Source organism: Corvus cornix, chromosome 13 (assembly GCF_000738735.6).
Source record: "Corvus cornix cornix isolate S_Up_H32 chromosome 13, ASM73873v5, whole genome shotgun sequence".
Taxonomy (NCBI): domain Eukaryota; kingdom Metazoa; phylum Chordata; class Aves; order Passeriformes; family Corvidae; genus Corvus; species Corvus cornix.
The window spans coordinates 11,600,212-11,621,911 of record NC_046343.1 but is presented as its reverse complement, the minus strand read 5'-3'; the positions used below and the strand labels follow the sequence as shown (position 1 = coordinate 11,621,911).

The 21,700-nt window shown below is 48.7% G+C and overlaps 2 protein-coding genes across 2 annotated transcripts in view; one reads left to right on the top strand and one right to left on the bottom strand.

The window, feature by feature from the left end:
• Nucleotides 1–1,593: 1,593 nt before the first annotated feature.
• On the bottom strand, nt 1,594–5,076 carry SOWAHA (sosondowah ankyrin repeat domain family member A). Its single transcript, XM_010413110.2, has one exon. The coding sequence runs from the start codon at nt 5,074–5,076 to the stop codon at nt 3,373–3,375; it is 1,704 nt and encodes a 567-aa protein (XP_010411412.2). The 3' UTR covers nt 1,594–3,372.
• A 10,332-nt stretch (nt 5,077–15,408) lies between these two features.
• SEPTIN8 (septin 8) overlaps nt 15,409–21,700 on the top strand; it is a 42,973-nt gene continuing 36,681 nt past the window's right edge. The window contains exon 1 of the mRNA XM_039559472.1: nt 15,409–15,533. Coding sequence (XP_039415406.1) covers nt 15,504–15,533 — 30 coding nt within the window. The 5' untranslated portion in view covers nt 15,409–15,503. The remainder of the gene's footprint in view (nt 15,534–21,700) is intronic.

The window sequence follows — 21,700 nt, the reverse complement described above, 5'->3', positions numbered from 1 at the left end:
AGTTTGCATATCAGTACTGACTGTGTGCTTTAAAGAAGCGACCAAGGTGATTATCTCCATTTTATAACAGGAAAACTGAGACATGGTGAGAGGGCAGGCTAGTAACCAAGGCAAATTACCACTGAGCTGCTGAGTCCTGCTCCTGTGCCTGATCTGTGCCTTCCATGTCCAGCCTTCCCCACCACTAAGCCCTCTCCAGGGGGCAGGAGCAGAGCCAGGGGTCCTCAGGTTTTTTGGTTTTTACCTTTCCTGCTATTAACTTTGATGGTGCCTAAGGCAGCTCCCAGCTCTGGGCTGGGACTCAAAGGCTGCATGCCTAGCCCATGGCACAGCTCCTGCCCCGGGCCAGTGTGCTGAGGGGAGCCCAGTCCTCCTCTCAGCTGTTCCTGTGAAAATATCCTGGCTAAACTTCACAGCTATCACTCGTTCAGGTGAAAATCCTACTATATTCAGCCAGATTTGGGCTTGAAAATGAGAATTAAGGAGAATCAGTCAAGCTGAGGGATTCATAAAACAGTCCTGCTTTAACCTCTTGCAGGAAAATGCTCTCATGATCACTCATTTCCCTACAGTGTCCCTTCCCACAGTTTAAAGGGCAACATTGGAACCTAAAACACAGCCAGGCTGATGGACTGGTTTTACTTCAAACTAAAGGCACTATATATATCTGTAAGATGACAGCAGTGCATTCTCAATACCTCTCAGTATTTGTCTGCACCCGAAGTTGTACGGAACTGCGTGTACTCATCCCAGCCTGCCTAAATACTATCTTTTCCTTCATCGGCTCAACAAGGAGGAGGAATGAGCTGAGTCACTGCACAAACTTGCTGGCAGAGCCTGGCCCGGCCCATCCCACCCACAGCACCTGGCCTTGTGAGCTCCCCATCTTTGTGTCACCACCATCCTGCCAAGCCTCCAGCACTCCCTGGGGAAAACTGGAAGAGGGCTCTTGCTGCTGGGCATTTTTCTATCACAACAGCTAATCGCTTCGATGCCTCTGAGGAAGGAGCAGTGCAGAATTTCCTTGATAATACATGTTGCAATGAATCTTATCTCAGCTGTGACTTCTTTAACAGAACAATAGAGAAGCAATGAAACCTTCTCCCTACTTTCCCGGGGGTGAAATCACAACCACACTCTCCAAGTTAGTCAGGTGGGGTTTTTAAACACAAAACACTCCATCCTTGAATCCTGTCTCTGGCTCATGTAGGCTTGACTCTGAATGAGCACTAAAGTTCATAGAGCTATGGTGTTTGGACAGGTATCAAGCTTATACCCATAATTATTGAACAAACTTCTCCGTAAGTCCAAGCCAAACTGGAGTGTTTGCAATTCCCACAGAAACAGAATGCTTTCACCAGGCAGTGTCAGTGCCTCAGAGGTAACATGAATGCACATACACACTTCTGTGGTTTCAGGAAATTTTTTTTTTAAATTATTAAAATATTTTTTTTAAAAAGTCGTTTATGTCAGTACACTTGGAAAGACATTTTAAAACAGAGCCCTTTTTTTCCAGGAACTCTGCAAGCTGACAGAGTGCAGCACAAATCAAGGCTCCAAAGGATCAAGCTGGTCAATGGTCACACCAACAGCTAGAGAGCAAACTGGACTTTATTTTTTTAAACCCTACTCCAGATACAGAAATCATGAGGTGCTTGATCATTAACCTTTGCTTAACAACTTAATTAGTTAAATACAGAAGCAGACCCATCCAGAATAATCCAGTCTCTTCCTAGAACTGGATCTGACCTGGCTGCAACCTCTGATTACACTCCCGACGAATGTCACCAACTCCAGGAACTTCAGGGAGAGTGTTTTGAAGTAAAGAGGGCAGTGCCTCCATCTTCAGTCCTACAGCATTCCTTGTGAGTGTTTGGGACAAGTCAATTAGAACCAATTACAAGTACTAGGTTTAATGCAAGGCGGAAAAACTGAAAACATTCCTGAAGCCACTGACTTGGAAGGAAAGGCAAAGCATGCAAACAAGTGTTTCAGTGCAGAAACCCAAACAGAGCCACTGCAGCACTGCTCTCACCTTCAGCACCTCTCAATGATACAGGTTTCTAGTCACAGTTTTAGAGAAAACATGCTGGTTTAGCAGACTTGCCCCAGAAGTTGGACAGTTTCTGTTCATAGCTCTGCCTCTTTGCATTAACTTTAACCAAGCAGTAATTAAAAAAATAATAATCTTACTGCAAATAAATTATTTAACCTGCAGTTACCATGCTTTTGAGCTACGTGTAGTTCTATATATAGAACAATTATGTTTATCATATAAAAGAAGAAGAAGAGTTAGTTTTAGGTCAATGATTCACACTGTTGAAATAAACACTGCTTCAAGAGGTCATGCAGAGGTTCTGTCATGAAACACCTAACATTACATAAAGCCCAATGTTTATAGATATTTATTTTAAATAGGTCAAAATGAAAGGCCAAGTTTTAAACAAAAATAATCAGACATACAAGCCTAACTTTGTTTCCAGTAGGCTACTCAGAAACTCTGATGGATCCAATTCCCAGTTTTTCAGCTCAGTTTTTCACTATCAAATATCAAGAAGGTTTTTATTCAGATTAAGTTGACTGAACTACAGTAAAGTTTAAATGTTCACAGTATCATCAAGACATGTGGTTAAGTACCACCTGGTCAAAAAGTCTTTCAGGAAGAGAGAAAAACAAATCACTAGCCAGCTTTCAAACTGAGGTAGACAAGTCACGGTGACTCGAGTGCTGAAGGTCAGGGTCTATCCTTTTAAGTAATTCATCTAATAAAATGCATCAGACAACAATTGAGATTGTTATGTTAGTATTTCTGATAGTGAGAAACTTTGTTTTGAAAAAGTATGCAATTTTTGTAAATAGAAATATCCTTCTTCTGCTACCAAAATAATCAGAAACATTATAGAAAACTATGCATCTTTCCTCCGATAATTTAATCCTGCTAGATAACAGGCCTTGTTAAAATAGCCAGCTACCAGCTTGCTGTTCACAGTGTAAAATATGCAATCCTTCACCTTGTTTCTGCTCTCCAGCTGAGGAACACAGATCAAGAAGGCTGTACCTCAGGCATTTTCACCTGTCTACACACACATAAGTTGTTTTAGTTTTTCAACCAGTAAGTATAGTTTGTGGTCTCCACCAATAACATCAGCACAATGGTATATACAGCATGGATAGCACTTCTTGGCAGCTCCCTTTCCACAGGCATATGGAGCCAGGCTTCATGCTGTGGACTTTGGATGTAGACCCTATCACTGATTCAGTTAAACATCCAAAAAGACAGACGCGGAGAGAAAAAATCCAAACTGCTTCTGCAAGAGAAAGCTGAGACACCAGCTGTGCTATTAAACCATTTTGATCACAGTAAGGCGGAGGCTAGTGGCCAAAGAACAGCTCAGAAACGGGTCTGCGTTTCACGACAACCTCTTCCTCCTCCTCCGTTACCTCAGAGAGTGAGGAATATGAAGGGAAGCCCCCTCTGGTCTTTGGCTTCCTCCTTGGGCCCGTAGTGGCAGCTAGAAGCTTGTTTAAAGTGGAAGGCTTCCTTAAACCTTTGGTGAGATCGTAGAAAGCCATGTCATCAGATATGACCCCCAGAAAAGTGCTAGTGGAGCTCAAGATTGAAGCCGCAAGCTTTGTGGACTTCTTGATGGGCATGGAGTGCTCCATGTTTTGGGAAAGGTTAGGGTCCCCCAGCAAGCGCCTAATTGTAAGGGATGCCCCTTCCTTTAAGTACTGGTGTGGCTTCTTCCCGCTGTAGTCCCTCAGGTCAATCTTGGCATGGTAGCTGTAGACGAGCATGGTGATGATCTTCTCCTGGCCGTGTATGGCAGCCAAGTGCAGTGCCGTGTAGCCACCATGCGACCTGGCATCCACATTGACACGGGACCCGCCCTTCTCGGCCGCTCGGATGATGTTGGTCACCATGTCGCAGTTGCCGCTCTTAGCGGCCCAGTGCAGGGCGGTGAAGCCGGAGATAAAGTCCCTGCGAGCCGCCAGGCTGGCGTCGCCCAGAAGCAGCCCGTGGAGCTGCTGTGTCCACTGCCCGTCGGCCGCCAGCACCAGCCACTGGTGCTCCGCCTGCTCCAGGGGCACCACCGTCTCCTCGCTGGCCCGGTGGTTCTTGGGCCCCCTCCGCAGCCCGGGCGAGCGGGACCCGGTCTCCTCGTCAGGCGGTGGGGGGGACAGCGGGGTGACTGCCTCCTCGGGCGGCCCTGGGGCAGCGGGAGGTAGCACCCAGCGGACGGGGAGCATGCAGGGCTTGGGCGGCGGCTCCCGCCGAGCTCCCCTCGCGCCGCCGGGCAGAGGCACAGCGCCGCCGCCGCCCTGGAACAGGCCCCGCAGCTCGGCCACGGCCCGCGGCCCGGGCAGCTCCTCGGGGGACGTCCCGACGGGGTCCGAGTCGGGGAAGGAAATCGGGACAGGGGCGCCGGCATCGACCCCCGCCGGCGGGGCAGCGCGCAGCTGCCGCTTCAGCACCACAAACTTGACGCCGTCGATCTCCTTCACCGTGGCCACGGCGTTCACCGCCGCCTTGAACCGCTCCCGCCGCGCCGCCCGCCCCTCTGCCTCCCCGGCACCGGCACCGGGCCCGCTGGCCTCCAGCAACGGCCGGAAGGCGCTCACCAGCTCGGTGTTGCACACCCGCCCGCCGCGCTCCCTCAGGAAACCCATCACTGCCTCCGCGCTGATGTCGAGCTCCGCCATCCCGCCGCCACAGGTGGTGGTGGTGGAGCTGCCGCCGCGCCCGCCGCCTCGGCGCAGCGTAGGATGCCGGGAGCCTGCAGAGATGGCCAGGGCTCGCGGGCGTGAGACACCTGCTACTGCCAGCGACTCCCCCGCGACCGCTCCCGCGGAGGTGCTCGGCCCTCCCCGCCCCGCCCACGGAGCGCAGCGGCCCCGGCGCCGGTCTCGCCCCGCCCGCGGGGCGGTGGCTGCCGGGAGGGTCCGGCCCGGGCAGTTGGGCGCGGGGAGCGGCGGTACCGGGCGGTGGCTGACACGGAGCCGGCCTCGATCCGGGAGTGAGTGGGAGCAGGAGGGAGGGCACGGAGGCTCCTCGGGTGGGACCGAACGCTTCATCCATTTACTCGTCTTCCAGCTTCCTGAAACGATTTTTTGGTTTGGGGTGGGTTTTTTTGTTGGTTTTTTTTGTTTTGTTTTGTTTTGCTTTTTTGTTTTGTTTCAGTAGCAAGTAAGTGGAGCAGCAGTGGGTAGAAATCACTCTGCAAGGTTCGGTCTCCATTCCTGGAAAAGCCTCAGGTGTTCTGCAGGACCTGTGATCCTGCTGGGCAAGAGGCTGATGCCTTAAAATTAGAAGATGGGTGGATGGGTCAGTCTTCTGAAATATACTCACCTCTACATGATACTATGTATTATCATACATATATATATATGTAATCATACATTATTATCTGTGTCTTTTACCTATATTGCATCAACAATGTAGATGTACATGTCTATTTAAACAGTGAAATATTTACAGCATGGCTGCATCTGTTCATGTCCACCAGGAGAAGAGAGAGCTTCTCTTTTTATAGAGAAGCTCTCTCTGCTGTCTTATCAATTACTTGTGCTTAAGCATTTAACATTACTGTTCTCTGCTCTACAGGAGAAAATAAATCTCAGACAAATGCTTTTCCCCAGGCAAAGTAGGAGGACTGAGGACCTCTTGGACAGATGTTCAGCCTGCAAACTTGTTTTCTCCTCCTCTGAGTGTTGCACTTAAGATCACTAAATTGATGCCTGAACAGTTTGTCTAGGAGAAGAAAGAGCAGGAGAGACTGAGAACAGAGTGAACAGTCAGAGTGTTATGAAGACAGATAAAAGTAACTGTATGAGGATGGATAAGAAAAAACAAATAGATTTGGAGTTGTTTTCACTGTTTTAGAACTTAATAAAATGGAATATCCTTTTATGACCAAGTGACCTGGCTAGTGGATGAGGGGAAGTCTGTGGGTGTAGTCTACCTGGACTTCAGCAAAGCCTTCAGTACTGTCTCCCACAGCATTTTCCTGGAGATGCTGGCAGCCCACAGCTTGGAGCCCACTCTTCTCTAAAGGGTTAAAAACTGCCTGGATGACTGGGCCCAGAGAGTGGTGGTGAATGGTGCCACATTCATTTGGTGACTGGTCACTAGTGGGGTTCCCCAGAGCTCAGTATTGGGCCCAGTCCTGTATAATAATATCTTTATTAACGATCTGGACAAGGGGCTGGAGAGCACCCTCAATAAATTCGCAGGTGACACCAAGTTGTGTGGGAGTGCTGCTGGAGGGTAAGAAGGCTCTGCAAAGGGATCTGGACAGGCTGGATTAATGGGCTGAGGCAAATGGTGTGAGGGTCAACAAGGTGAAGTGAGAGGTCACTTAAGCCACAGCAACCCCCTACAGAGCTCTATGCTGGGGGCAGAGTGGCTGGAAAGCGTCCTAGTGGAAAAGAACCTGGAGGTGCTGGTTGACAGTGGCTCAACATGAGCCCAGGTAGGCAAGAAGGCCAGTGGTATCCTGGCCTGTATCAGCAATAGTGTGGCCAGCAGGACCAGGGCAGTGATTGTCCCCCTCTACTCAGCACTGGTGAGACCACACTGCAGGTGCTGTGTTCGGTTCTGGGCCCCTCAGTTCAGGAAGGACATTGAGGTGCTGGACCTTTTTAGTCTGGGGAGACTTTATCACTCTACACATACCTGAAAGGAGGCTGTACCAAAGTGGGGTCTGGCCTCTTCTCGCAGGCAAACAGTGACAGGACAAGAGGAAATGGACTCAAGGTGCACAAGGGAAGGTTCAATTTGGGCATCAGAAGGAATTTCTTTACGGTAAAGATTTCAAACCCTGGAATGGTCTGCCCGGGGAGGTGGTGGGGTCACCATCCCCGAAGTGTTCAAGGAATGACTGGACATAGCACTTAGTGCTATAGTTTAGTAGATAAGGTGGTGTTTAGTCAAAGGCTGGACTTGATGATCTTGGACGTCTTTTCCAACTTTAATGATTCTATGATCAGTCTGCGCCAAAGTCTACAATTTGAAGGCAATGTGAGGTATGTCCTCCTCGCTGATGCTGACTTCCCTTCTGCCTCTTCAAACCTTTTACTGAGGGTAGAAGAGCCTCTTGCCACAGATTGCATTTGGCATTCTTTCCCCTTTTCTCTCCATCTTTGTGCAAATGTCTGTAAAACTATTTCATCATTTGCTAATGAGCTGGTGCCGAACCAGTTCCTCAAAATAATTTTGCTGCTCTAATGCTCTTTCACATAATAATAGTGTGTAATATTCTTGTAGTAGTTCTGTGTTTCTATGTCAATCGTACACCTCCTATTACTGCCTTTTCATGTGGCCTGAAGAGCAACCTTGCCCTCGCTGAGGCAGCCACTTGAGCAGTGTTCTGCAATGCTCTATAGCTCATGGCATTGCCTGCCCTATGTAGGGAGCTAAAAATGACCCTGCATCCAAATGCTAATTGCTGTGCCTTGCTTTCACTGTTCAGATCCTTACTAGAATCCCTTGCAGGTGTAAGAAAATCTCAGCAGTCTGTGATTTTTTGCATTGCAAACTTCCAGCTATACCCTAGGATTATAGTTCATATCTGCAACTGAGAGCGAGGAGGGAAAATGATTCAGAAGAACAGGCTCTTTTAAAAAACATTTTCTTATGTTACAAATGTTAAGGGAGAAGTTGCTCCAGTTGCTTGAGTTGGTTCAAGCAGGGGGGTGGGGGGGGCGTTCTCAAGCTCACTGCACTCCTTCCCTGCCTGCACAGCATCACACCCCTGCACCCCTGTATCCTTTGAGACCCACAACGGTGCTGTCACACCCCACCTGCCTTATCGTCAGCCCAGCACCATTCTTGCAGAGGGATCTCCCTGCACCAGGCTCCCAGGACACCTCACTGCTCTGCACCCATGCAGCCAAGCCTCTCTGGGGTCTTGCACTGGGTCAAGGTCCAAAAAGAGGGGAATTACTGAGACTGTTCCCCTCTGCAGATCCTGGCATTCCCCATGGCTGCAGAGCAGAAGGACACATACCCAGGAGGTCATAGAAGAGGAGACAGGATGTTTACATGTGCACCTCATACCATGCGAAGTCTGAACTCATTTCTCTGGTTTAACTGCCCTGACACAATGACCTCTTTGCCCAGGTAATGCCTCCAGCCACCTGTTCCACACCACTCTCTTCACTGGCAACCCGTGGCATGTTGTTGTGCTCCTTTTCACAGTCTTTCAGTGGGTGTTAGTAACCTAACACATTAACCTCCTATACTATCTGAAATAAGAAAACAACACTTCTGGCTACTTACCTGTACCAGTTCCAGACCACAGCACAGGGTACATCCTGTTTGCCAGCCTTTCCCTTTAGCTGTTGATGCCCTTTGGTTGCCCACCATTCAGGATGAGTGCCAAGTATCAGAGGACCAGCTCCCAATGAGCCCTCTTAGTCTGCTGAGTGCTGGTCACACTGATCAGATTATGGAGCAGAAATTAAACCATTTGAATGAATGTTATAGATAATAAAATCCTGGAACATTATGGGTGTTATACTCATCAGTCATCCAAAATTTCCAGCCTTAAAAAAGCATGAGAAGTTTTGTCTCTTTCTGTGTCACTGAAAACCTACAAAGCAAATATTTCTTGTTGGGCTATTTACAGAATACTGTGGGTTGCTTTGTAGGAGATCTCAAGGCAACTGTCTTGATATTTTTCATTTACTGGCTGAGACAAAAACAATGTACAGAAGCCCATGATTAAATTAATTTACTACTACTTTTTTAAACACAAATATTGCAGTTTGCTATTTCTGCATCATAGGCTGTAGACAGCTGGCCTCTATTTATAACCATGTGACTGATGAGAGTTACCTTTCCTGTGAAGAAGTTTCTGAAACTTAAATTATTGTTATGTTGGGGTTTTAGGAGTTCTCCTTTTGTTTTCTTTTTCTCTTAAAGAATTTTCCTCATACATGTTGCCTGGGGGGACAAATTACTGGATACTTAGGGGAAACAAAAGACCTGGGCACAGAAGGTAGGGTGCAACTGGCTACTCTCTTTCACCTGGGGTTTTCTCATGTAGGGCAGGGGATACTGCGAGATTTGAATTGGGAAAAAGGGGTTGGGTACATCCCCTAGCTCTCTGGTTCTCCCGGCATCCGGAGAGAGAGGAGGGCTGCCATCGTTGTGGAGGGAGCTCGTCGCTGCTGCGGGCTTCTGCTTTCTGCTGCCTTTCTTCTGCCATGAGTGGGGCTTGCTCGCTGGAGCGGCTGTTGCACCGGGACCCTAACACCCCACCTTACTAAAAGAGGGACCTTTTCACCATCTGCTCAGGTGCCTCGGGGAAAACCCCGAGATCCCAAGCTCGCTTTTCCCTGCCCCACTGGGAGCCGGGCCGTGGCCGCTCTGCCCCCGCTGTTCCTTCGAGCCCTTGCTACTCTGTAGCCCCCACACATCCTGCCTGTCGGGACCTCTCGGGGTTCCCGCTGCAGCTCCGGAGTTTGATACATCTCGTCTGCCCCCCAGGATTTGTGCTTGTCCCTGCTCTTCCAGCCTGCCATTCCAGCCTGCCATTCCAGCCTGCTGTTCCCGAGGGTCCAGCCGGACACCGGGATCGGCTGCCCAGGGGTTTGTGAAGCCTTTCTTCCATCCCTCCCCGGGATCCCAGGGCACCGGTGCCGCGTGCTCCCCGAGCTCGCTCCGGAGCGCCCCCTGCAGCCGCGGGGGAACCATCGCACCTGCCCTGCTCACCGGGAGCCGCCAGCGCCCCTGCTGGCTGCGAGCGGAACTGCACCCGAGGGGAAAGAGCCTGACAGCCGAGAAGGCTGGCACTGGGTTTGTGATTGCTGTTACTGCCATAGTTATTGTTGTTTGTTTGACTTGTTATACATATATATACACACATATATATATTAGTAAAGAACTGTTATTCCTATTCCTCATACCTTTGCCTGAAAGCCCCTTAATTTAAAAATTATAATAATTCGGAGGGAAGGGGGTTACAGTTTCCATTTCAAGGGAGGCTCCTGCCTTCCTTGGCAGACACCTGTCTTTCAAACTGAGACACATTATTAGAGTGAAGTAAACTGCATAGTGAACCTGGGAGCTTTTCCCACCCCCTCAGAGGAGGAAGGTAAAGGTTATATGACTAATTATCCACACCACACAAAACCAGGAATAAAGTGGGAGATCAAGCACAGTATCTAGTCAAAGCAAAGAAGTTTCTACTGCCCAAAACTGAAGGAAATGGTACCCTAGGTCTTGCTCTTCCCTGGATGATAGTCTCAGAGCCACAGGGAAGATGAGATGCCAGGCTGGAAAGCAAAAGAGGAAGAAAAGGGAATGTGGAGGATAGTCCCAGTCAGACAGGCTGCTGCTGCTTTGCAGAAAGGCGAAGCTTAGCTGCTAATGACTACAGATGGGACTCTTATCTTGAGGAAAACTTACTTTCCTCCAAAATGAAATCAGCGTTCCCTGAATAAACAGGATAACAAGGCCCATGATTTCCCACTTTTCTTGTTGATATTTTCATGTGAAACAAAGACCACACATTGTCAGGGATAGCAATAGCTCTTCCTTTGTTCCATGGAGAAATGCAGTAACCTTCCATAGATAAACAATTGAGCAAAAGTCTGTGAAGGGGCAGCTGGGGGGAGGTGGGGGGGGGGCTGATTATTTACAGATAAAAGGCGTTTTCTCGTAAATGAGAAGGATTCATCTCTAACTCAAGGACCTCAGTAACCAGTTCAGAAGACGTTTCTTAACAGCAGCCGTTCAAACAGAGTTTTCTGTGTATCTCAGAGTCTGTATTTATTAAATACTGCTTGTTTCACACAGATTGATGCAAGGACTCATCTCAAACAGCCTCTGTTTTTCAGATGGTACCTGCAAACTTGATGGGATTTTACCAGGATAATGCAAACCTGGCATGAGGTTCAGTGTGGTAACAGAATCATGGACTCATGGAATGATTTGGGTTGGAAGGGATCTTAAAGCTCCCAGCCTCCCTGCCATGGGCAGGGAAACTTTCCACTAGACCAGGTTGTTCCAGGGCCCATCCTGCCTGGCCTTGAATGCTTCCAGGGATGTGGCATCCACAGCTTCTCTGGACAGCCTGTGCCAGGGCCTCACTGCCCTCACAGGGAGGAGTTTTCTTCTAGTAGCTAACCTATGTTATAAATGAAATTGTTAATTAGTGCTTGTGTACATAAATATATATATTAATTGTACAAATAAAAATGCCTAAGCAATAAAAATGCCTAAGCCCAAACCCCAGGACGGGGACGGAGAAAATTTCGGAAGCCTTGGCAGCAGCAGAGAAGACAATAGGCCAGGAACTAATCAGTATGCGAAAAAGTCTATCTCCGGGTGGAGGTAGACCTTATCTGGAGCTATTAACACCACACCTGGGCGATAATTTGGACGATGATGAAACTGATTAACATCTCGGAGTCGTTAAAGGAGTATCCCATTCCGGGAACTAAGAATAACTGTTCCAGGAATCAGAGATGGACCATTCATCATCCAAGATGGACAATTCATCAGACCCAGGAAAGGCTTTGTGCAGTCCAACTTCGGGACAAGAAAACATCATGAATATGCTAAATTGCGAGAAGAATAGAATTAATTCGGACTCTGCCCAAGAACTGTATAAGAAGGAACCAGCCTAAGTGACATTCGTGAACTTGGGGATCTGACGCGATAGAGGTCAGATCTGTGTTCACCCAGCACCGATCCCGGGCTCGTGGCTGACCTTTTTTCCGATCATGGCTTTCTGTGTGACCGATCTTTCAGCTGCGGAATAAAATCTATTTCTTTAGTAAATTTAATTTGACTGAATTTCTTTACCTCACCTAAATCTACCCTCTGCTGCCCTTTAGCAGGGAAATTTGGGGTCTGTTTCTGTACGGACATGGACCTACAGCTCCTATTGACTTCCAGGTTAAAAAGATAGGACTTCTGTATAAATGCTTTATGAGCTCCATATATTGTCAGCTCCAATGAAAATTTAATAAGGTGCTTGGTGGTGTTAATGCTGAAAGAGTAGCTATAAACCACTCGATTTCTAGTAATCTCCAGGACACACAGTGAGAAATGTATATTTATCCAAAAGCTGTTTCCTCTGGCCTGTGTTGAAAACCCTGAAGGAGATCTGTTTATCTGCACCACCTGGATTTAAAAATCAAGGATTTTTTTCAGCCCTGAAAGTTGGAGCCATCCTCAAAAGGCCTTGGTCTTGCTGCTGTACTCATGTGGCAGATGGGATGATCTTTTGCTCTCTGTGTCTGCCTACCAAATCAAAGGGGCTGTGATAGCATTTACTGCTCTCTACTTTCATTGCCTATACCTGTGCTCACAATGTGAAGAGGTAAAGCACCTCCTGCTGATCTCCCCACCATCAGAACTGTGCTGCTGCAATGCCACCATCCATGCAGAGAGGGGCATTTCCCTTGCTTTCCCCAAGACAAAGAGATTCCAGGGACACATTTGTGCCTCTCCAGTCCTTTGTGCTCTCTGCCCCAGGTCTTCACCTGTAAAAAAATCCACAGCTCCTCTTAAATTCACCGTGGTTTTAGCAGGTACAAATATTCCACGAAATTTAATGTCCTTGCAGGAGCATCCAGCACTATAATATACATTTAATTACGGAGCTATTAGGAATAATTTGCATAACAATTAGCAGCTAAAGGAGTCACCAAATCCAAGTCACTTCTCTTGAAGCAGTTTTTGTGCAACTGAACCTTTTGAAATCAGCAGGGATTTCTCTTGAATTGGCATTAGAAATAGTGTGCTTTCTCAAATAACAAGGTGTTTAAAAATAACTGTGAGCTTTTATACAGTGCTCTGCTGTCACAGAGATCTTGCCCCACACTGGTGGCAGCGCTACTGGAAACTTCCTCTGTCGAGGACCTCAGCTGCAGGAGGTCTGAGCAGCACAGCTCAGAGCCAGGAGGCAGCAGTGTTGGCTCTTGATTTGTTGCAATGTCTCACAATTTTCTTTGTGCTGAGAATCTTTGCATCTGACCTGCAGCTCTCAGAAAGCAGCAGCTGTTTGGGAATCAGCTTTCGTGAGCGTTGTTGTCTTGTTACATTGTGCACTTTATTGTCAGGGAATAGAGCTCTTAATGAATCAAAGTCAATTGTTTCTCCAAAAGTACCTGGCATTAAGGCGTTTAGGCATGTGCTAAGCAAGAGTTTTACATTGTCTTAAATAAGGACTCACAAAGCTGATTATAAAGTAAAAAAACCAAACCAAAACAAAAAACCCGAAACAAAACAACAACAAAACCCAACAAAACCAGAACTTTCAGGGTTTTTTATCCGCTTATTTTTGCTTCTTTGTGATATATAAAAGCAGCCTGGAAAGTTAACTCTGCTTCTGTATTAACTGTTTGACTTGCGTCTGTACACCAAAAATGGCAGATTTTAGCTTCCACATTTTTGCTGAAGGAGCCAGGGAGAACTGGAGAACCTTTGGGAATCAGCCAAAGAAACAAGGTGATAAAGTGAATGTCTGGTCTGCAGGAACATTTCACTCACAGGGGTAAATGAATAAAAGGTTCAGCAAACTTATAACACTGCTCAGGCTTGCCTTCAGGTGGCAGGGACCAGCAGGACAGCTTTGCTGTCCCTGGCAGCATTAAGAACTGTGACTGTGACATGAAAAATGTTGGGGGTGGTTTTGGTAATTTTTGGTGAAAATAAATTAAAACAGAAGGTGTTCAGCAATGACCTTTTTAGAAAAGTACATTTTTAAAAACCTGCCTTTATCCACAGCTAATACATGGATTAATTAGAATTAATTTAGTTGTAGGCAGTCTGCTCAGGAAAGAGAAAAACAGCTCCTTTGACCTGCACTAGATCTATCATATTTCAAAAAGCAAATAATTTGGATTACACCATCTCAGAAAATGCCTTGAAATTGCTTAAAGGGAGAACACAACCTTCTTCCTAATCTCTGATCCCTCTAACCCTTGTCCTCTCTCTTCAATTACCTACATTTGAGTTTATATCCTGTATTATTACTCCAGCATAAGCACCGTGCCCTTCTGGATGCACAGTGCTTCCCAGAGCTCCTGCAGCACTGTGCAGGTGGAGCACAAGGAGGCTTAGGAAGAATCAAAGATGTGGAGATGTAAAATACGGACACCTGCTGTAACCCAGTGACTCAGTGACTGCCCCGTGGCTGGTGTGTGCACTGATGGAGAAGCAGCCCTGAGGACAGGCTTTGAGCAGCTCAGCTGAGCAGATGCTGCCTGAGAGCAAAGGAGAGAGGGCTCTGTGACTCCCCAAAGCTGCTGGGGGATTTCTGCTGGGCCCTCAGAACATGCACAGTAACTGCTCCATTTTTGTGCTCACACTGCTTTTTTTTGACTCCTGTGTGTAGTGGTAAGAGGAATTCTCTTCTTGTGGGGTTCAAAATGATCCTCATGAGTCCCTTCCTTGCAAAGAGCGTTGTAGGCAGAAGTATTTGGTCTCTTTGACCAAACTCAGCTCTCCAAATCTGAAGAGTGGATTGCTCCAAGAGAGAGGATGAGGAGGAAAGGTGAGGACATAGCAGGGACAGAGGGGAAAGCCTCAGACAAAACCAGGGCTACAGAGAGATTAGCGGTGCAGGTCTGGTCTAGTGACCCAGCAGCACGACCGAGAGCACACGTGGCTCTGGTGAGCTGTTCCTGGGTAGCTGCACTGCAGCAGAGGGCACCAGAAAGCAATAGAAACCGCTCTGTGCTAACAGCTCGTGAAATACCAATGTCTGCGTTACAGAGACTGGCGGTAGCCTTAGCTCTGTGCCTTTGGTGGGAAGGAACGATGAAGAAAGACTCGACAGCCCTCTGTTGCATACTTTAAACTATCATAAACACCGGCAGCGTTAATGGCCGTGAGCTCTCATGGCCCGGCTCAAACCCACACTGTGGCTGCCACTTTGGTGTGGCTCCCGCGTGTTATGGAAGCACCTCGGTGCAGAGGCACCGCTGCCCTGTGGAATGTGTTGTTCTTCCAGCACGTTGAACGCTGGAGACCTTCCCGAGATGGGGAGATGGGTCTCTGTGACCCCTGCAGAGGATGCTCCTGGCCCTTCCGCAGCCGCACTCGGGCTCGCAGCTGCCCCGTGCAGTGCTGTACGGCGCTCACAGCCCCCTTCTCCTGCCAGGGCCACCCGTGCGATGTGCTAGCCCCCAGACGACAGCTGACCCCCGGTAGGGGCGGTGGGCGCCCGCCGGGGCAGCCCAACCGCTGTTCCCCGGTTCCACTCCCCTCCGCGGCCGAGGGTGCCACGCTGAGGGCGGCGGATGGCGGGACCTCCGCGCCGGCCGAGGGAGGGCTGACCCCCACCCCGTCCCGCCCCGCCGGTGCCCGTCCCGCCCCGCCGGTGCCCGTCCCCTCGGTTCCCCCGGTCCTGCGGGCGGGCGGCGCCTGCGGCGGGCGGAGGGAGTTTCCAGGAAGTGGCCATATTGGATCCATTCAGCCGCATCCACCCGCGGCGGGCAGCGACAGTAGCGCTCCCGCCGCCGGAGCCGCGCCAGTCCCGGTCATGGCCGCCACCGACCTGGAGCGTTTCTCGGTGAGCACCGCCCCGCTTTCGTACGCGCTTTCCCTCGACCACACATTTGGGGTTTCTTTGTCACTCGGAGGCGGGGGAATAACCCAGTGGGTGGCGGGGACAGGACACCAGGAGGGATGCGCGGCCTCTGCCCCGCCGGCCCCCTCCGGGACCCCGGCGGCGGCGGGGGGGAGCTGGGGAGGGAGCAGGTCGATGCCGGTGCCCGTGGTGGGTGCGAGGAAAGTCCTTGCGGGAAGGTCCTGCCCGCACTGTGGGCGGAGGAAATGGTGGGTGGAGGGCTCCGGGGCCTCGGAGCCCCCTCTGGTGCTGGAACCGGCACCGGCACCGCCATGCTCGGGGACTCCTGCCGGGATGCCCAGGATGGTCACAAAGGGTAGCCGGGATCCGTGTGTCTGCAGGCATGCAGCACCCCGCAAAGACGGGCGGCAAGAAATGGGGTCAGACCTTCCTAAATGCGAATTGTTTACCTACCACTGGTATCCAAACACTCTGCAACAGTAACTGAGCGGTGTGTATATAATACAGCGAGAGACACGCTGATTCAAACACGGGTAAAGCAAACCCTTGAGGCTGGCTGCTCCCTGAGCCTATGTATGAGGAATGCTGTACAGCAAATATGGAGCGTGACCTGTGCACCGCCGCCTCTGCAGCTCACATGTTGTATAACTGCTATCGGAAGTCAATCTGGCTAAAATCTGTGTCGGCTCAAAACTATTCTTTGTCTACAGCTTGAATTTTTTGTTGTTGTTGGAAGGCTGTTCTCGTTAAATAGCTTGGTATTGCATCTTGTACGCTCTCAGAGCTAAAAACATTTTTACTGCATTAAATAGCATAGCTCTCCAAAGTCAAAAAACTCTGGTGTGATATTACTAAATAAATGGGAACAGCAGTGGTTGCTGTCTCAATTATAGGCATGCTATTTGAGCACAAACAAGTCCCTGCTACTGTTTTCCCTGTAAGCTACTTTTTGCCAAGAATCTTAAACCCTGTTTCATTTCTTTGAATCCTCGCCCAAAAGTTTCCAGCTCAAGAATGAATTTGCAAGACTGTAACTTCCTTAAAACCTGCATAAAGGAAAATTGAGTTGGGGCTCTTATTTAAAGAAGCTAATATTTCTAGGCTCTGGGAGGAGTAGATTAAGGTAAAGACAGTGGCAGAGAGTGAAAACACCAAGACTCTCTCACTGCAATTCTTTTCTGCATTTGTATCATATAAAAATACTTTTAATGTTAATTTGGTGTGCCTGCAGTTGCCTGTGCAGGTTTTCATAGGTGTTACAGGAATGTAAAATATTGCCTAGTTCTGGAGGAAATTAAATTAATTTGCATTCTTTGGTGTGGGTACTTGAATGCTTGGTGTACTTACATCAGTACTCTGTCACTTTGATTTAAAACAAAACCTTTTTAAAAAAACCTCTTGAAGTTGCTTGGCTCTCATTTGGGCACCAAAGGGAAATGGCTGGGCTCCAGCATGGCTTGAGTGCCCAACTCCATTAGGAAGAAATTTGCTTGCTTTGTGCAGGGAGCTGGGATGAGTTTATAGGGATCTGCAGGCACGGTAGGTCTGGTGATCTGATGATCTCAGTTTACCTTTTGCCTGGAACCATGGATCTGGCAGAGGTGAATGGGAGAGCAGCATCTTGTTTCCATTTGATGTGGGGCAGATGTCTGTCCCAGCTGCTGTTTCCTTTACCCCTAGCATGTGTCTCAGCCGGTTTTCCTCCAGCAGTATCATGGAAACCTCATGATTCAGGTGTTCTGAGTTGTTCTTTCTGGGGCGCTTACAGGTTTCTTGTTGCCATTTTATATCACTGTACTTCAGCTTCCTGAGCATGAAGTCCATGTGGGAGTAGCTTGTTATTGCTAAGCAAAGGTGATGATAAATTCACTTATTTTTACCAGCCGTTTGTATTTGCAGTAGGAAGTAATGTTGGAAAAACCTCTGAAGTAGGGTTTTGATACACAACGGGTCATGCTATTCAGATTGGTGAAGCTATTTATAAGTGTCCAGCTGACACTGACATCCTGGAATGTAGCAAACTTTAGGTTCGGATAATGTGTTTTGAAAACTCCCCAGATGCACGCTTCCCTTGTACAGTCCTCCAGAATGCCTCTGTCTCCAGCACAATAAAGTTCCCTTCAAGTGCTGCTGTTGGAAATGACCAACAAAAGCAAATGAAAGGAAGTTTGCCCATGGAAAGCTGTCTCTGAGGCAGCAGGATCACACCAGTGGTGCTCAACACTGTTTTTGTGGCTGTAGTGTTGAGAGAGATTTGCTTCAGCCCCTGGAGACTTAAGTTTTCTGCTGATCTGCTCTGAGAACGTGGCTCACTTACAGCTGTGTTCAGGTCTTGGGCTGCAGGCATTGCTTCTGGAGACCCATAGCTGCTCACCACCAGGAGGGAAGGAGAACTGATAAAGTTTGGTTCATTTATTGAATACTTTTATTTTGTCATTAAAGCTCAGAGCTTCTCCATTGCCTGGGGTGGCCAGTGGTGAATTAGCACCTGTGGTGACTGTATTGGAGCAGACACTAGCACTATTAGCAAGGATGTTGGGATGTTGAGTGGAAAACAGCCCAACCACCATGTGCAAGCACCAGAAGTTGCTTGAAATGCAGCAAGGAAATGCAGAAGCTGTGAAGGAGCTGGAAAAGCTGGAAGGAGAAAAAGTGACAGAGAAGCGACTGGAAATGCGTAGGAGAGTAAATGAGATGAGATGTGAGACCAAGACTGTAAGACTTCTATTTTCCCAAATCTGTTGCTTTCTCTCTTTTTAAATAAAACCCATTGACCTCACAAAATGCTGTTGCTTAACTATCTGCACTAACCCATGGCCTGACATGGAGGTGCAAAGCCAGTGGACTCCAAACTGAATAGTTCTTGTGAGAAGAACCAGGTGTCCTCAGCCTCAAGGTTGGGCTGGGATAAGAGTTTAACATGAAAAGCTAACTTTTGGCTGATTGTTCTGTGTGGACACTGCCATTGCCTGCATGGACAGGGATGTGTGAATACTGATGCCCAGGGCGGAGAGCACTGGACACATGTACATAGCAGTGTGTGAGCTATGGTTGGGGATGGCTGTCCACATGCAGACCTGAGATTTCCCTTCATGTAAGTGATTAACAGCTAGGCTGGTATTGGCAGCTTTACTATAAATTAATGTCCCTTAGGAGATCTTGCCAAAAAACCACCACTTTATACAGAGGAAAGCTGAATAGCAGCTTCTTCGCTGGAAATAGACAATGGGATTTGCTTTGTCTCAGCAAGTTGCTGAGCTTGGGGAGGATCTGGCGAGTTTGGCAGCTGTGCGTGAGTGCTACCTGCTTACACACCACTGCCTTCTTGTCACCTGCTCCCAGCTCTGTGGGAGGAGAGGAACCTTTGGATGGTGCCTGTTCCTTCCATAACTGCCTGTGTTGTGATAAACTTCACGTGTTGCTGCTGCTTTCTGTAAGCTCAGGGTTCACTTAATGACTGCACAACCTAAACCCACCCTTTCCTGTGAGGGGCCAGTGTGATGCCTTAGTTTGTGAAAGATGGGCTTAAGGAGTGAGCTGAGAACAGCTCTGTGTTCCATGACCAGAAGTCTTATTGTTGCACGTCCTAAGCAGAGGCACATTTTCTTCTAAACAAACTCTCAAGGAAAACCTTTCCATGGCTCAATTCCAGTGGAAAATGGGGTTGATTTGAATTCAGACATTCCCTCTGCTCTCTTTTTTGCCCAGGCAGGTGGCACTATTTGGAAGTTCCAGGATTAAATCTCCTTGTCTGTTTTTGCTATTCAGTTATTTTACCTTTCGCCTGGAAAAACTCAAGTGATCCCCCATGCAGTGTGGAGCACAAGTGACAGATTTTTCTCCAAGCTGGTAGCAGGCACCAGGAAGCCAACCCAGCAGGGGCAGCCCTTCCCCTCCCTGTGCTGGCCAGCTCTTCTGAATCTATAGCGTATGTTTTTTTTGGGAAGGAACAATGCAGAAAATGGCCTTCCACTGGAGGGGACAAATTGGTGGTTGAGTCTCCGAGCCCTGAGATTTCTCCCCTGGAATTTTGCCTGTCCTCACACAGGAAGCCAGCTTTGACTGCCTCAACCACAGAACCAATTAACTCAATCTCAGCCCATGGCAGTTAAACACTTATTTTCAGTTTATGGACTGGGTACAAATGTTGCCCAGAATAAGATTTTTTTAAATTTCTTTTTTCTCTTCCCTGCTGTGGTGCTGTCACTGCTGGTAAATCTGGAGTGTCTCTTCCTCCTGTAGCAGAGATGCAACATGTTGTTCTGCGTGGGAGCTCCAGAGCTGCTCTGAACCACTCATAACTGCAGTGAGTGCTGAGGCAGTGGGTGGAAGGACGTGAGCTGGTGGAGACTGAGGCTGTGTGTGCTCTCGGCATCAGCAAAACAGATGAGAGCCTGAAGAATAACTCCCTTTCAGGAGGCCGGCATGGTGTCAGGGCTTGTCATCTGTGCTGTGGTGGCAGCTGTCAGCCAGTCCCCAGCATTGCTGGAAGACCAAAAGCTCCCTAAATATTATCTTCTGTGGCAGAATACCAGTGCTGTCTACAGCTGCGGGGAGAGGCACAGCCCTGTCTCTGAGTGCCCCTGCTGTCCCCAGTCCTGTCGTCTCAAGGCACCACTGTGCAAGCCAAGGGCCCCAGCACTGGGCTGTTTTCCTCTCTCTCCAGGAGCAACAGTCATGCTCATCCCCTTTCCTTCCCATGCTCCTTTGGCTTGGAGCTTGGGAGGGGAAGAAACTGGTATGATGCTGAATTGGCTTTTCCTGGGTTGTGCAATTAAGAGGAGGAATTTGGGAGGTGATGGGACTGAAGGAGATGTTCAGGGGCGTGGGTGTGCTGGTTCACCCTGCTTATGTAGGGTCAGCGTGTGTTTATGGGATTAGTTTTGATTATTCAGAATGTGTTTTGGGCACACTTCAGGCTGTGGATGGGAGAAGCTGCCCTGTTTGTTTCAGATGCCCTGTTTGTGCAGCCTTTGGAAATAACGTTGTCCTGTCCCGTACTTGTTTTGTTGAGGTCAGCCTTGTGTTTATGCAGAATCTGCTTGTTTCTCCCCTTCCCTGCATCTGCATAGCTGCAATGAGCTCTGGGTTTATACCTGAAGCTTTGCCTTTGTATTCGTGAATCATAAAAATGTCAGACGGCTAAGAGAGTCCATCTCTTCTCCCAGAGCAGTTCAAGTGAGAAAAAAAATCCTGAAAGTGCTGCTCCTGCTCAATCCCAGCCATGCGCTTTCCTTCCAGAGCCTCTTCTCTGGCATAAGCAGCCATGCTCGCCTCCAGTTTGTGACATTGGGATGCAGAAGGAGCCCAGACAGGGAATTATCCTCAAATGGAGCGACGGGAGACTTTCAGAGGAGGGTGGTATCAGTTAGAACCACAGGATTCTTGGATACAGCCCTAGTTACTGCTCTCAGCTTGTGGCTGACCAGGGCCCATGGGGTCAGAGCTGTGAAGGCACCACTTTTAGATGTTTAGATTCCTTTGTGAAACCAAAAAGTGTCCGTCTCCCACGTGCATGGAATTCCAGAGATGTCAGACAGCTTGAGCGAGGTTCCCATGGAGCACCCTGTCTTGGAGCTCTTGCCCTCTCTGGCTGTACTGCCTCAAAACCAGACTGTCACAGGGAGCTGTGGAGCCAGAGAGCCTGGCCTGGATTTCCATCAAAGGGTTGGGGTTCTCCCATCCTCACCTCACCATTGTCTGAGATGCTGTGATGACTCTGCATTTTGTGTGCATGTGGGGAATGCATCAAGTCCTCCACAGGCAACCAGCACGCTTCAGCTGGCTCTGGCTGTAACAGAGGCAGGACTCAGCCCTCAGCCTCTGCTCAGCTGGGTTCATGTCTGCCTGCAAAGGACTGTGCAGGCATGCCTTCAGCTGTGGCTGCTGTGGAGCATGTTCCCAGAGCTTGTGGTGATGCTGGAAGATGGAACATTCCCGCATCTTCCAGGATCTCCTGTGCAATCCTCAGGTCTGTTGCTGGGAGAGGAGATCATCCCCGCTGTGTTGAATAGTGTGTGCATTCCTGGGGTGCCTGGAGTGTGGGTGCAGTTCAGGGCATTGATGGGTCTCTGGTCCAGACCCTGCTTACAGCAGCCTTCCATCCTGAGCCACATTGATCCTGGCTTTCAGCCTGGTCACAGGAAAAT